At 42.1% G+C, this 15,185-nt stretch overlaps 1 protein-coding gene across 1 annotated transcript; it reads right to left on the bottom strand.

Moving 5' to 3' along the window:
- Positions 1 to 6,237: 6,237 nt before the first annotated feature.
- Positions 6,238 to 8,816, bottom strand: LOC146676610 (uncharacterized). The gene is made up of 6 exons (XM_085402141.1): positions 8,653 to 8,816; positions 8,465 to 8,536; positions 8,246 to 8,364; positions 8,082 to 8,142; positions 7,870 to 7,964; positions 6,238 to 7,759 (listed from the first exon to the last, which is right to left on the bottom strand). Exons 1-6 carry the CDS (start codon positions 8,686 to 8,688, stop codon positions 6,238 to 6,240), a joined length of 1,905 nt encoding a protein of 634 aa, XP_085258267.1. The 5' UTR covers positions 8,689 to 8,816.
- Positions 8,817 to 15,185: the final 6,369 nt, after the last annotated feature.

Here is a 15,185-nt window from a genome sequence, read left to right as displayed (position 1 = left end):
CTACAACCCAACATTGTTGAGGCCTCATCTCCTCCTTTCCTGACTGTAGAGGTTAAATATGCAACAACCAACAAATAAAAGAATTTGGTTCATTTCAAAGAAATTCACACGGTGACCAAGTAAAGTAACCGTAGTAAAGGAGACAACATCCCGTTGATGGTGGGATTATTTGAAAGATTTGCTTTGGTCACATCACCAAATGCAGTTGAACCACCCGTGGATCCATGTTTGACCATTCTACCACTCTGAGCTCTGCTTTTGAATCATTTTATTATTATCATCATTCATTTATTCATTCTTTGGAGGGGGGCTATTTCCTAATGCCGCCCTAATAAGCTGATGTTCAAGGGGAAATATAACAGAAACTCTTTCAGTGTTATTCATTAATAAATTAACAGATAAACTGTGAAGAAGAAAAAACTGAGATTTAAAGGAGAGAGTGAGAAACTTGATCATCCATCCTCATAATACATGTTTATCAGTATCTGCTGTGACCATACTGCAGTAATAACTACAAGTCTACATTTCTGTGACTGTTGATCAATCACAGCAGGAATCTGAGCTCATCTCTGCACACAGAGCAGCTTCAGCTCTGGGATAAACTGCTCGCTTCACGTCCTTCTCAGCTCACAGACACTCATCCTCATATTTTCCTTTAACATTTGATGGTATAATTCATCTGAGTTTACACTTTATCTGCATAAATACAGAAAAACAGACCCAAACACCAGAAACCATCAGTTTCACGTTCAACGGGAAGTGGCTCAAACGTCACAGTTTCATAACGTCACCCTGAACTCCACTCACGGAGTTTCTGTCGCCATTGTAGTTTTTAAAGTCCCGTGATAAAGGCGGGTCTTTCTGTGAATCCGCACGCTCATTGGCTAATAGCTCGAGATTGACACATCGTTATCCAATGAGCGTGCGGGAACTTCCGACATAAAGTTGTTTCCTTTGAAAAACCAAAGTCTGATTATTTTTGCCTCCACTGACGGAGCCTGTTGTTCCCGCCACAGAGACACAGTAATGTCAGAGCGGTGTTAACACTCACCCTGCCTCAGCACAGCTCTCACTCTCCTCCTGCTCTCTCACACTAAACGGAGGCTCAGCTAAACTCACTTCCTCTCTACTTACAGGAAACCAGCGCTCAGAGGAGCCGACCGGCCTCACATTTCACCCACAGACACGAACAGCGTGGAATTATTTTATGTCATAAGAAGAAACACATTCATGTAAACACTCACCTGCCTCACCTCCACCTTCCTCCTCCTGCTGCTCTGAACGGAGGCTCAATACTTTCACTTTCACTGCTGCTCCCTAAACACAGAGGATGCTGGGACTTGTAGTTGTTTCCTTCCGGTGCGGTCTTCCTCTTTGTTTGTTTGTGTTTGTGTTCAAGATATTTCGATCATGTAAACATAGGGTTGCCAACTCCATGAGAAATAAATAAGGGACACCTCGTGGCCAGGGCCGGGCGACCCAGTTGTCTTCACCCTTCCCAGTGTGGTGAATTTTTTAGCTCTTTTTTTGTGTGTGAAATTATTTTTTAACCATTTGACTTGAATTTGATTTAAGCAGATGCATATTCTTTGTGACATGAACACATGAAAATCATTTAGCCATTTATTTTTAGCTCAAAATGACAACATTAACACAGTAAAATAGGTCTCTTTCTTAAGCAGAAGCCTGTCATGCTTAACTTTTGAGAATATAAGTAAATCTTTCTTTAAAAGAACTCTGTCCTGCTTAACTTAAAATTATATAAATTAATAGAAAACAATAGAAAGAAAAATATTCTTGTAACAGTGCACATTTAGTGCATTTAGTGCAATTGGCTTCAGTTGAGGTATTATTTCAGCTTTTCTAATGCTAATCAGCTGCTCCTGTTTGTAAACCCACTTGTTCCCATGATTACGCATCATAACTCATCATCATTATTCATCTATGTATTACTTTTATGTATTAGTCATCTATTTGTTGTAATCATCTATCCTTGCAGTTGTTTATTACACAAAATAAATTTATATTATCACACTTCTGGCCACATAGCGCTGATATTCACTGCACATGCCCATATTAACCTTAACCAGAGGGTTTAAAAAAAGAGACAGTGTTTACATACCATATCTGCTTCTGCCGTGGCCTGGTGGACAAAAAATTGGTTTAGGGTTCCCCGAGCTTTCACGTCCCTCATGTTCTTCATGTGCCCACCACTAGAAGCTGCCTATGGAAAAAGTGCGCCGGCACACAGTGCAGTGCGCTTTATATGTGTTATCGTGCACTTTTCCAGCCAGGTGTTTTCCTTTTCCCATTCCTCCCTGTACTTTTGCAGCCTTTTTTTTCTTTCTCTGAGGGGAACAAACATTGCTCGCTCGTGAGCGTGTCGCCACAGCCGCTCACACTGCTCACACGCAAACACGTAAACGTCGGTGAAAAAGACGGTGCAGCACGGTAGTGCAGCGTGTGATCTGGACACAAGCGATGGAGGCACAACTTGTAGAACTTTGGAAAGCTCATCCGAGCCTTTTCGATGTGGCATCACAAAATTATCACGACCACAACAACCGTGAAAATAGTTGGATTTACATGCTGCTCAATCACAGCTGCCTGATCAATGTTTTTCATTAGCAATTTAGCAAAGTTGATGGTGGTGGTGTGTCTGTGTGAGAGAAAGACAGACAGAGAGAGCGACAGATTTTCTGTTATAACCTTCATTATATGGAGGCACAGTGTGCGCACTCAGGTCGCATCAGAGCATCGGGCGGTATAGTGTGAGACCTGCATCGTGACCTACCAACTGCGAGCCAATCGTGCAGTTTGAAAATTGCAGTGTTTGCCCAGCTTTAGGTGTACTGTTGTCCAAGACTTGCAGAACAGTGTCGGCGTTTATTTCCCTGTTGGCCAGGACTGGCCTGGGACAGAAAATCGGGCATTTTGACTAGAGACCGGCCCCCCAGGTATTAAAGCCATAAAGCCTTTGAATGAAAACAAACACTGTTGTGACAGTGATGTACAGTCTTGTTGGTATATGTATGATTTCTATACATTTTACATCAGATAAAAACTTTGGTTGTAAGATTCAGATAATTATTTAATAACAGTGAGACATTTTAAATGAGAATAACAAAGAAAAATGGTAAAATGGTCTGTATTTGTAAAGCGCTTTACTTGGTCCTAAGGACCCCAAAGCGCTTTACACTATACACAATCATCCACCCATTCACACACACATTCATACACTAGAAAAGTATTTCTTTGTGCCCCCCTTTCCCTGTTAATGCCCTACCTGGCCCCCTGGCAACACTTTGCTAGACCCGCCTGTTGTGGAAGTTTTCCATTTAAATAAAGCCTGCAGACGAGCGGTGAGCGGTAGCTAACATTCTTTAATCAAAACACACAAAGAACAGACAACCAAGCTTGATGGAGAGCCTACATGACCACGGGGCAGGGTCAGCAGAGTCTCCCTGAGCCTAGCATGGCTCTCAGTTAAATACCTTCTCCAGGAACAAAAGGCAGTACACAGCTGTTTCACACCTTAACACTAGAATTACTGAGCCTTTTTTTTCCCTGGTGCGAGTCCCTACTACTAGATTTACTAGCCCTGCGCAAATTTGCGTAAATTCCACTGGCACTGCGTTGTCTTTACAGTCCCTGGCACAGCAGCTGCAGCAGCTTCAGCAGCCTGCGTCTGTGCTAATATTTCCTTGTGCTACATGAATCGGCAACGAAGTTCCTGAGCTAGAAGACTCAGAAACAATCTTCTTTTGCCTGTCCACCCTGTACATGCCTTGTACAAAATGTAGGCATTCACCGCTAACAGGTCCAGCATATTGTAGAAAACCGCTACTGACCACCTGCATGTTGCTGCTCTTATGGAATACATCCGCACAAGTTGAGTAAGTTCACGCCAGACTTTATTCACCGTGCCCCATAACGGCGTTTTGCGCTGCAGCAGTCTGTGCGACAGTGACAGTGAAGTAAAGAAATTGTCTGTTGTGACGTTTCTCCCATCATCCAAAAACGGCTCCATCAGTTTCATGACCACGTTCTTGATCCCAAATTTGTCTGGCTTGGCTGCGATACACTGTGTGAATGGACAACGAACCTTGGTAGGGAACAGCTGTTCATCTATGGTCATGTGTTCTCCTGGAGTGAAACTCTTAGCACAGTTCTTGTTGAAGCGTGTCCAGATGTCGGAGATCGCCGCAAATTTATCTGTTTTCACCCGTTCTGCCCGCGTGTCCCTGTCATCAAATCGAAGGTGTTGCATAATTGAAATGAATCTATCTCGGGGCATTGTCTCTTTGATTACTGGCACCAGAAATCTTTCTGACCAGCAATCCACAATGGCACCAACAGGACACATGATTGCTCTTACAAACAGGATTGAAATGAATGCCATCAGTTCATGAACTGACAAATTCCAGTCCGGCTCTATTCTGTGGGCTTGATGGACCGTACACTCCCTGCAGCATTCCCACGTCTAACAGGCAAAGGAAGCTTTGGAGCACACTTGTAATCTTGCGCTGTCGGAAGATAAACAAATAGAGAATGGTAAATTTACATGAACCTCACTCTAAATAGGTTTATATAAATATCATATCTACTATGGCAGTGACAAACCTTAGCAGACTCTGTGGGTCCAGCTTGCGCAGTGAAGCACGAACGATTTGCTACTGCACTGGGCATTGCAATGTCCTCCTCTACAGTGCCGTCTTTTGCCGTGTGGCTCTGGCTGGGCTTCCCAGTACCACGGGGCCTCTTCTGTGGAGGCATGTTGGGTTCTTGTTCCGTCTCCTTTTCAGATTCTTCTGAGGAGGTATCAGTGGCCTGCTGGACAAATGAAACCTCTCCTCCATCAGAATCTGCTTCGTCCATTTTCTGAAGCAAAGCCAAAGCCTGTTGCGCGGAGAGGTTCTTCCTGGGTGGCAGTGATACGGAGGCCATCCTGATGTGCGTTCTCAGAAATGCGAACAAGAAATGATTCTCCCGTCTGGGTCGGTCTGCTTTTATGCACAGCACTGTGCTGTAGTCAAGCAATGCCACTCCCTCACATACACAGTGACAATGGAACAATGGAAGATCTGTGCTGAGAGTCAAGGAAGGTGTGAATGTGTGTCTTTTATATTTGCAGGTCAGTCAATGTGTGGGATATTTTGTATAGATACGGCAGGCATTTCTGAAAGTCGTAACACAGAGGTTTGGCCTGACTTGGATCTGAGCAACTCTGAGTGTGCAAATGCAAATGTGCCAGGCCTCAAGGATAATGGGTGGTTTGCACAACAAAAGCTGGAGGAGAAATGAGCTGACGACCTGTGAAAATCTCAGCAGGGGTGATTAACACCTCGGGACTTGCACCAGAAAATAAAAAAGCCAGTAATTCTAGGGGGTGTTGGGTTTAGGGAAGTTACGCAAATTTGTGCAGGTTTAGTAAATCTAGTGATAAATACGTGGTAGAAATCCCAAAAGGGTGATTCTGTTCACCTGGACGTAGCATTTTCAATGGGAGAAACGCCTCCTGAACTGAATTGTCTCAGTTGATGGCCATGCGGTTGGCCTCCTGAACTGTTTCTTTGGACTGTTTTTCCTCCTCTTCTGAGTTTTCCTTCCTGGAGCTCCAGCACCCACCCAGGTTTGGTGGAAATGTTCTAATTTTAAGAGTTTGATTGCAAAAGAATAAACTGCTGATGTCCGCAGAAGTTTTTAACTTTGGTTGAAAGGACAAACTATGAAAAATAATAGACCTTTGAGGATTTGAGCATATGGCAAACATTATGCAAAGTTCCTCTTAATTGTAAAACACAAATCTGAGGATGTTGGAAGACATGTGTGGTTCTCATCAGCTTTGTGGCATGTAGATGCTCCTTTTATTAATATTCCTAAGTCCGGAAGAATACTCATAAACACTGAGGTCCTGCTATGTGCCAATGTGTATCTGGGCCATTACTAAACAAAGATGTGAAGCAATGTTAATAATTGTTGGTAACTTTTTTTTCATTTCCAGGTTTCAGTTACTGCTGTTGATATGTTAAGAGTAAGAATAAGTTCAGATTCTCTTAAAGATAACAACACTAATATGTTAACAATTGTTGGACTTGTGGAGGTATTTTGAGAACCCTTATAAACATCTGAAGGAAAAATATTCTTTAATCATAGATGCAGACTCATGGAAAAAATATTGATTAATCATTTTATTTGATTTTGTAGAGTTAGAACAAACAGATTGGATTCTCAAAATCAGTCAGTTTCTTGGGGTCTGAAGCAACAACAGAACAGGGCTCTGAATTTTTGGCAGAAGCCCTTTTTTTTCTTCTTTTTCTCCTTTTTCTCCTTGATTTTAATGTTGTCAGACTTCTCTGAATTATTAGTAAAAGAGACAACTGGCTCAGACATGGATAGACATACAGAAGGGAGTTCCTCACTAGGAAGATCATCAGACGTTGCCAGACTTTCAGAAGCAGGCTCTTTAGTAGGAAGAACATCAGCCTTTGATGAACTTTCAATGAGAGGTTCTTTAGTAGGATGAACATCTGGAACATCTGACTTTGGCAGACTTCCACGAGCGGGTTCTCCAGTGGGAAGAATATCAGCCATTGTTGAACTTTCAAAAAGAGGTTCGGAAGTAGGAAGAACATCTGACTTCAGAACACTTTCCCAAGCAGGTTCTTGAGGTTCTTTAGGAGGAACAACATCTGGCTTCAGCAGATTTTTACAAGCAGGCTCTTTAGTCGGAAGAACATCAGCCTTTGTTGAACTTTCAAAAGGAGGTTCGGAAGTAAGAAGAACATCTGACTTTAGAACACGTTCAGGAGCAGGTTCGTGTGGTTCTTTAGTAGGAAGAACACCTGACTTCAGAACACGTTCAGGAGCAGGTTCTTGTGGTTCTTTAGTAGGGAGAATATCTGACTTCAGAACACGTTCACGATCAGGTCCTTTTGGTTCTTTAGTAGGAACAACATCTGACTTCAGCAGATTTTCATGAGCAGATTCTTTAGCTGGAAGAACATTGGCCTTTGTGGAACTTTCAAAAAGAGGTTCGGAAGTAGGAAGAACATCTGACTTCAGAACACGTTCACGATCAGGTCCTTTTGGTTCTTTAGTAGGAACAACATCTGACTTCAGCAGATTTTCATGAGCAGATTCTTTAGCTGGAAGAACATCAGCCTTTGTTGAACTTTTGGAAGGAGGTTCGTGAGTGGAAAAAATATCAGCAATTCGTGAACTTTCAACTGGAGGTTGGGAAGTGGGAAGAACATCTGACTTCAGCAGACCTTCAGGATGAGGTTCTTTAGTTGGAAGAACATCAGACACTACTGGACTTTCACAAGGGGGCTGGAAGATCTGGCATATGCTCGTCTTTGCTACATCAGAAATTGCCCTGAGTAGTCCTGGTGCAAAGTTTGCAATGTGGCTCAGCAGAATCTTTTCTGAATATTTCTCTCTGACTTCAGACAGGATACTTTGCACCATGTCATCTCTGATGGACCTTGAGAAGATGGCCTGGTTTTCCGTTGTTAGGAGAGATTTGGACACTCGATCCAAAGTGGCCTTTGTCACACTGGTGGAGAGGATGCTCAATTTTTGGGAGGACATGTTCAGTAGGGGGTAAGAAGGAAGCTTCCAGAAGCCATGCAGGACACGGGGAACCACCTCTATCACCACGTCTGTTGCAGTGAACAGTTTGGAGGTTTGTGCGTCCTGCTGCCTCTCTTTAAGGAGGTCAATGTACTTCCTGACATTGCTGAGGAGCTTAGGTGTTCTGCAGAATAAAGTTATAAGAATGATCTTTTACACCTATTTAAAAAAATAACAGAAATTTTGAAATACTGTAGCTGGACTGTTAATGATTTTATGTCAGAGGTGACTCACTGAAATTTAGGAGGTATGGCCTCTGGAAATTCCAGCAGCATCCGGGCTTGAAACTCGATGTCCCTCATTTTATTTATTGTGTTCACTGCCCACACCTGAAACAGAAAGCATGTTTACATTGCAGTTTTGTTGAGAGGTTATGTGATTGTAGTAAAAAAAAAAAAAAAAAGATCTCCAAATGACTAAAACTCTTGTGAGTTTTCTAGTCTTACCAGTTTCAGAAGAGGTTTGGCTTCTGTTTCTTCCAAACCCTCCAATTCAAACTCCCAAAGTCTTCAAAAGAAAACAAAAGAGAGGTTTTCTCTCAGCATTTACACTTCAGCACAAACAGTTTCAGGTGTGAGGTGGATGGTCTGTAGGTGTCACAGTAACTCACTGCTCTCTGACTGTCTCTTTGCTCCTCTCCACCAAAAGATCTCCCATATCTTCTGCAGTGAGGCTTGATGGTATTTGGTTTTCCTTCTGAAGTCTGAGGAATTCCATCATCATTGCAATCTAAAAATAAAAGGAGACATTTAATCAGCATCAGTCCCAGGTCTTCAGAAATCACCTGACATTTTATCTCAGTTTTGGTTTGGATGGATCTGGGTCTTACCTGAGCCCTGTAACCTGGTAGATACCAGCAGATCTCCACAGCTGTGTTATATATGGGTGTGTTGAACAGCACCTGTCAAAGAAATAAGAAATTACTCATTGTAACTTAAATTGATTCTCAGTTTGTCAGCTTTTTAAAACTACATCAAATTCTTCAAAAATGCAGTAAAAACAAAAAGTGTCACATACCCTGATGGGTTTGTAGATCCCTTTACTGGCTTCCATTAAAACGCTGCTGTTCTATCACAGTTGGGGAAGAGAAACTTTCCAAAACTCTTCAAAACTTGTGTAAGATCAAATGTAGATATGAAAATACTCCTGACTTGATGGTTTTTCTTGCACAGATGAGCTCTTTTTCAAGTCTGATGCAGATTTAAAAATACACAATTCTAAAACAGTCACCATGGAAACATTTGATCCCTGCTTTATGTCATTAAATTAAAAGAAAACACTCTATTTTACACCACATTACACTATATGTTGTTCATTATATAAGTAAATAAGGGTAGGCTACAGCCGTCCTTAGGTCACTCCTGTGAAAAGATGCATACAAACTGGTGAATCAGAAAAGAAAGAAAGCCAACCTGCAGCATTATGTCCTTTTATGTTATTTCAATTCACTTCAGTTTTATTGATACAGCACCAAATCACAACAACAGTCGGCTCAAGGTGCTTTACTTTGTAAGGTAGACTCTAAAATAATATACACAAGGAGAAAAACCCAACAATCATATGACCCCCTATGAGCAAGCACATTGGCGACAGTGGAAAAAAACTCCCTTTTAACAGGGAGGAAGCGCCGGCAGTAACAGGCTCAGTGAGGGGCGGCCATCTGCCAGGAGTGGTTGGGGTGAGAGAACGAAGATGGGACAAGAGGCATGCTGTGGAAGAGAGACAGAGATTAATAACAAGTGTGATTCAATGCAGAGAGGTCTATTAACACATAGTGAGGGAGAAAGTCTCTGTCTGCTTTTCCTAATGCTGAGGTGAGGAGGACTATTAGCCAATATAAAGGCGACACTGGCGACCCGAGTGTGGAAACAAATGGTTTGCACAAGAAGCGGTCACTGAGCGATCAAAGCTTATTTACCACACATAAAAAATCAAGGCAGAGTAGAAGCGGGTGGATCGATTTTTAATGAATTTTAAAATTATGTTTGTTTTTCTTATTCTTGAAAAAAAGATCATTTACCCTCGCATTTGTTTCCCTTTTTATATACTACTACTTATGTGTTTTTTCTTATTTATGTCTATATTGTTTAGTTAAACAGATGACAGTTTTCCCCTTTTTACTACTTTTTGAACTCTGTGCTGATGTTTAAAGATTTTATTATTACTAAATAATGTTTTTAGCAATTAGGTGAAAATAAATACCAGATGAAACGATATTCTCTTCTGTTATCTTTTATTATTTGTGACTTGAATCAGTATCCGCGCTGCACACAATCAAAGTTATTTTCAAAACATGCAGAAACAGGTCTTGTTTTGTTAACAAAATGACAAACCATTGCATCGTTACAAACAAGGTTATCACTGTACATATTAATTAGTCTTGAATAAGACGCTCCTTTTTGGACATGATATAGAAAAAGCACACAGTGTTGTCCGCAGGTTACCGAAAAGTCCTTCTGAACCTGTCTCCCAGAATACAATATCCGAGCGGTGTTTTTAAAAGAAAAACTTTTATCTCGGGTGAAAACTTATCAGGTGAGTTACCGAAGCTGTCAAAAAAGTACCCTTGCTTGTCTTTTGTGATATTGAACGCCAACCAGTGCTTCCCAGGTAAGTCTGATGGATCTGTATTCACAATGCCCATGCATGGATATCTGATGGGCTTTGTTGGCAGCTGGTCACATGCTAAGACGCCTAGAAGATGAGCCCTGTTACTAATCCTTTTAACAATGCTGGTTAGTTCTATTGTATTCATTTTGAATGTTTAGTAGTCGTCCAGCAGCACTTGTCTCATATTAGATATTTGGATGACTGAATCAAATACAGAGTAACACACCAGGTTCATTGTTCGGGGTAGCGGATTTCTGAAACGGGTTTCCAGCCTCACGCTCCCTGTTTGAACTAATGATACGTTCCCTGAATGTCCTTCATCAGTTTTAAAATTAAATGGATTACGTGTAAAAGAACCAGGATAAGCTTCGTTATCCACGAAGGCGATGATGACAAATTTAGGCAACCTGCCCATAAATAAATTAGTTGATATTCTTGCCCCAGCAGGTGTGGAGAAGGTCTTTAAAGAAACTCTGCCTACAGCATATTTTGCATTTGCATGATGCAGCGCCTTGCCGTGTGCCAGCCTTACACTTGGTGAGACACTGATTCTTTTCACAAATAAGCTGGCAGAGACGATTTTAACTTTATACGCGGTGTTAGCTCCAGTCATGAGAGCAAATTCGTCTTTAGAGCGCACAAATTTCAGCGACAGATCGATTCCATTAAGTAATAATTTTTCTTGAAAAAACAGGTCTGCGTGTACTGGAGCAATCAATTCAACAATACTGCTATTCGCTGTATAAGTACCTCTGGTCACCAGACCCTGGCTCTCCCCTTCTATACATGTATCATTCATGTGCGAGGCTGTGTCTGTACAGAATAAAGCGCTGCTGAACTGTGTGTCTAAAGTCTGCTTATTATAATTGATAAGACATTCTATTATGCCTCTGTATGGATACGTGTTGGATGATTGGCTAATCAAGCGATCCCCCAAATTTACATCTACCTGACTAAATAAGGTGCAACCTGGATAATTAACAAGTCCCATGTTTGTGTCACGGGGTGGAGAGGGACAAGTTACCTAAGATATTTTTATTGTGCATGTTTGGTTTTGTTTTTACTTTCTTTAATATTTTAATATTGTATAGTGTTCTATTCTTGGTTTTATTGCATGTTTTATGGTATTCATCGGTGACTTGTCCTGGAAAGTCTCCGCCCCTCCTTGATTATGAACCCGACACACCTGTGAGGTCCCGGAGGCCAATAAGAGTGATGGGAGACGAGAGAGAGGAGATTGATGGTGGAGTGAGGACTGAGAGAGTGAACGGTATCAGGCGGTGGCGGTGCCACAAGCCCAGACGGGCTGGTGCCGGTTGGTGTGCCACAGGAAAGCGGTGGCAACCGGAACAGAAACATCGATAGGGCGGCGAGACGCCGCCGGGTTTTCCCTTCTTCTAAGGCGGCTAGAGTTGGCTAATGCAGGCACCAGCGCGCAGAGGCACCAGCGCGCAGAGGCACCAGCACGCAGAGAGCAACAGTACCAGCGCAGAGAGCACCAGCGGAAGCCACGAGACGGCTGTGCCGATTTCCAGTTTTAAAGAAGCGGCGGGCGGAGTTGAGAGCTCTGCCCACCCGGGCATATCGGGCGTGAGTGCGAGAGGGAGGCGAGGACTCCGCTGGTTCCTTTGGTTATACCACCTGCTGGATTTCTTAGCTCCCTGGGACTTTTAGGTCGTGGCGCAGGCCACAGGACTTTTAATGTTATGCTTTATTGATTTTTACTGTGTTACCCCTTGGCCAAGGTTGTTTTAATTCATTTTACATTTTTAACTATTTAAATATAATAAATTATATTTTTAATCTTACAGTTTAAATTGTGTGCTTTCCCTTGGCGGCTCCACTGCTCTGCCCGTTTTGAGGAAGGTTTCCTTCCTTTAAAAAAAAAAAAAACACAAAACACTGTGGAAATAAAATCAGCCTTTCCGCTCCGTTACATAATCATCCCTGCCTAAGTTTGTGCCGTCAGCATCTGTGATTCTTACTCGTGTGTAGATATAGGAATCGTTTAGATCCAGGTAATCCTCTCCGGACGATGAGATTTAAACTCGATTGGACCTCCGTCTGTGATTGCAGAAACTGGCGGAATTTCAATAAAGGTCGTTTTCTCTATGGACGTTTGTGTGTATGGGACAGTAAAAAGATCGAGCTCTGTTTTTAGACATTCTCTGATTGGTTGTGTAACAGAGCCATTTAGAAGATGTCACATGCTGTAGTTTTTGAACGACTGGTTCTGGGTCTTTTCACTCCGCGTGGTTGTCTCCGTTTGGTGGCTTTCCTGGCAGGTTTTGTCGTTTTACGCTTTTTAGGCGGCGGCGTATCACGCATGCGTGCAGTGGGAGGGGTCTTAGAAGGTTTGGGTGTATACACATACAAGCTGTTGCCATCCTGCTCAGTAGATGTTGGCTTGGTTATGTTGGATATCACATCCGACACTATGCCTGATGCTGCTGTTTTTAGGTGGGGTTTGACTGTGCTGACTCCTTTTTTAAACAATGGTACAGCAATTCTAAACAGGCTGCGGAACAAACCTCCCAGACCTGCGCCACATTGCGTGCTGGTCCCAATATAACCATTCAATTCTCCACCAGCCTGATTTAAATAATATCTTACATATTTTGCTTCATCTGTGTTGTAGACAGACATCCTTATTTTTTAAAAATGGTGTCTTATGGGTCGGAAGTTGAACTTGACAAACACCTTCCCGTATAAAAAGGGTATGTGTTGATTTTGGTCGTCTTTCAAATCAATTTCTATGTCATCGATTAAGGATTTCGAGACTGGTGTGTAGTGTGGGCTGTCAAATTGAAGAATGGCTCCCCGACGGTCATCGTCTGTTATATTTATTGCTCTTAATAGCCGCGCATGGGCGTCACCCACAAGCTGGTAATCAACGATATCTGCATAAATAAAAATGTTCTATTTTCCGCCGTATACGTCTGCAGGATGTGGTGCGTATGTGTTTTTATAATGAAGTACAAACGGGTCTTCTGATTTGAATCCTAAGATTCCTGCCAGTCTCCCTCTAAATGTGAGAACTGTGCCCCTATAGGGCCCATAACACTAACATAGTTACTAACTTCACTGTATTGTGTTTTAATGTCGGTGTTATGTTTTAATGTTTTATTATCTGCGCCACAGATGCATAATGCCCCACAGACAGCTCAATCACGGTTATGGACAATGCTCCATCTTTGACTGGATCATAAATTTCCACTCGCGAATCTGATTGTGGAAAAGACAACCATAGTCTTGGGTATTGAAATTCTATAACACCGACCTCATACGGTTCATTTAAAACAACAGGTTTTGCTAGCTTTGTTCTAAAATTAGATTTCTTATTGCCTGGATAAACATGTGCTGAAGCATTCGAGAAGAGGCTCACATAAAAGCCTGCGTTGTTGTTGTTCGTTTTATCCATTCCTTCCTTCCTTCCTTTATCAGTCTTTGTCTAGTGCAGAATGAAAGTATGCAGAGCTGCGGCGTCTCTGTTAATCACACTTCAACGATGTCTTTTTCAGGGATCCATGATTTTCAAATGAGAAGGCCAACCGAGCCATTTGACCAGCGCTAACTTTTTTCGGTCCTCTTTTTTCTGCCAAGTATTTTCTCTATTTGAAACCTTTTGTTTTTGTCAATAGTCACCTGCTGTGTATTCATAAATTACACCTTTCACTGCAGCTCCTGTGAGATCCTCCAGTTTGTATACGGGAGGGTCTCTTCCTAAACGCTCCTTTATGGTAAAGTACTCGTCTGTGTAGGTCTGATGGTAACCCTTTCAGAATATGCCTCGTAGTTTAGATATTCTCTCTGTATCGCCCACATTAAATTTAAAAGTCACCGGTTTTTGGGGTTTCATTTTGTACAGGGTGTTAAAGACTGCTTTCTCATTATCTTTGCACACCTCGGTGGGGTCATTTTGATAGAGCTGTGATAAGACAGGTTATAGGACTGTACAAGATCTTGGATCACATTAACATATCTTGGCGAGTTAACTGATGTTAAGTATTTCCACATTTTCCCCTTTAAGGTGCGGTTAAAACGCTCTACCACACATGATTTCATTTCACTAAAGGTTGAAAAATGTGTGATGTTATGCTGCTCCATTAGTTTTTTAAATGTTTATTATAAAATTCCTTCCCTAAATCTGTTTGGAGTTTTTCAGGCACACGGCCCTCTCTCAGAATATCACCAAAAGCCTCAGCAACAGCCTGTCCTGTCTTGGTTTCAAGGCACCTAACCCATGCATACTTAGAAAACACATCTATGCATGTCAATAAGTACCTAACATTATCATCATCCGCAGAATATTCACGCATGTCAACCAAATCAGCTTGAAACTGTTTGTCAGTCCCGTTAACCAAAACTCTATTTCTGTATCCTTGCATTTCTGTGTCCTTGCATTTCTGTGTCCTCTATCCTTGCAGGTTTATGAAGAGTATATGTGTCATCTCCTTTTAAAAACGCTCCACGTCAGGTAATGACGGCTTTAAGCCTGTTGCCTCACTGACAGCGATACGGAGCTTCTTTACACTTCCTAAACCCCCTGGGTGTGCAGGGTTGGGATATATTTTTCTCAGCGTGTTTTCCATAATCACTTTGACCAAACACAAACACAAATGACCAGAAAAAAGTGTTAGCATACGTTTTTATTTCATTTTCTGTGTAGTGCACAGTAAGGTTTTTATAACAGATGTGCATTAAATCTTGTGTCTCCCAGACCAGTAGTTTCCAATCATGTGGAGCAGCGCTGATTTAACTCCGCGGGTGTGATGATTGGTATTTAGCAGGTATCCGACATTCTCATCAGTGGTGCAAACAATGTGCGGCACTGATCTCAGTTCACACAGAAGACGCTCTGCAGTGCTGATGATTTGTGCTTCAGCCTCACTGACACTGTATGAGCAAACAAACAGACGGATGGCCGGGATGAATCGGGG

This window comes from Rhamphochromis longiceps, linkage group LG3, assembly GCF_057381845.1.
Source record: "Rhamphochromis longiceps isolate RC_006_pf linkage group LG3, R_longiceps_female_GT1.1, whole genome shotgun sequence".
In the NCBI taxonomy this organism is placed as follows: Eukaryota; Metazoa; Chordata; class Actinopteri; order Cichliformes; family Cichlidae; genus Rhamphochromis; species Rhamphochromis longiceps.
Note: the sequence above shows the minus strand (reverse complement) of the source record. Positions and strands in the feature narration are given on the sequence as shown.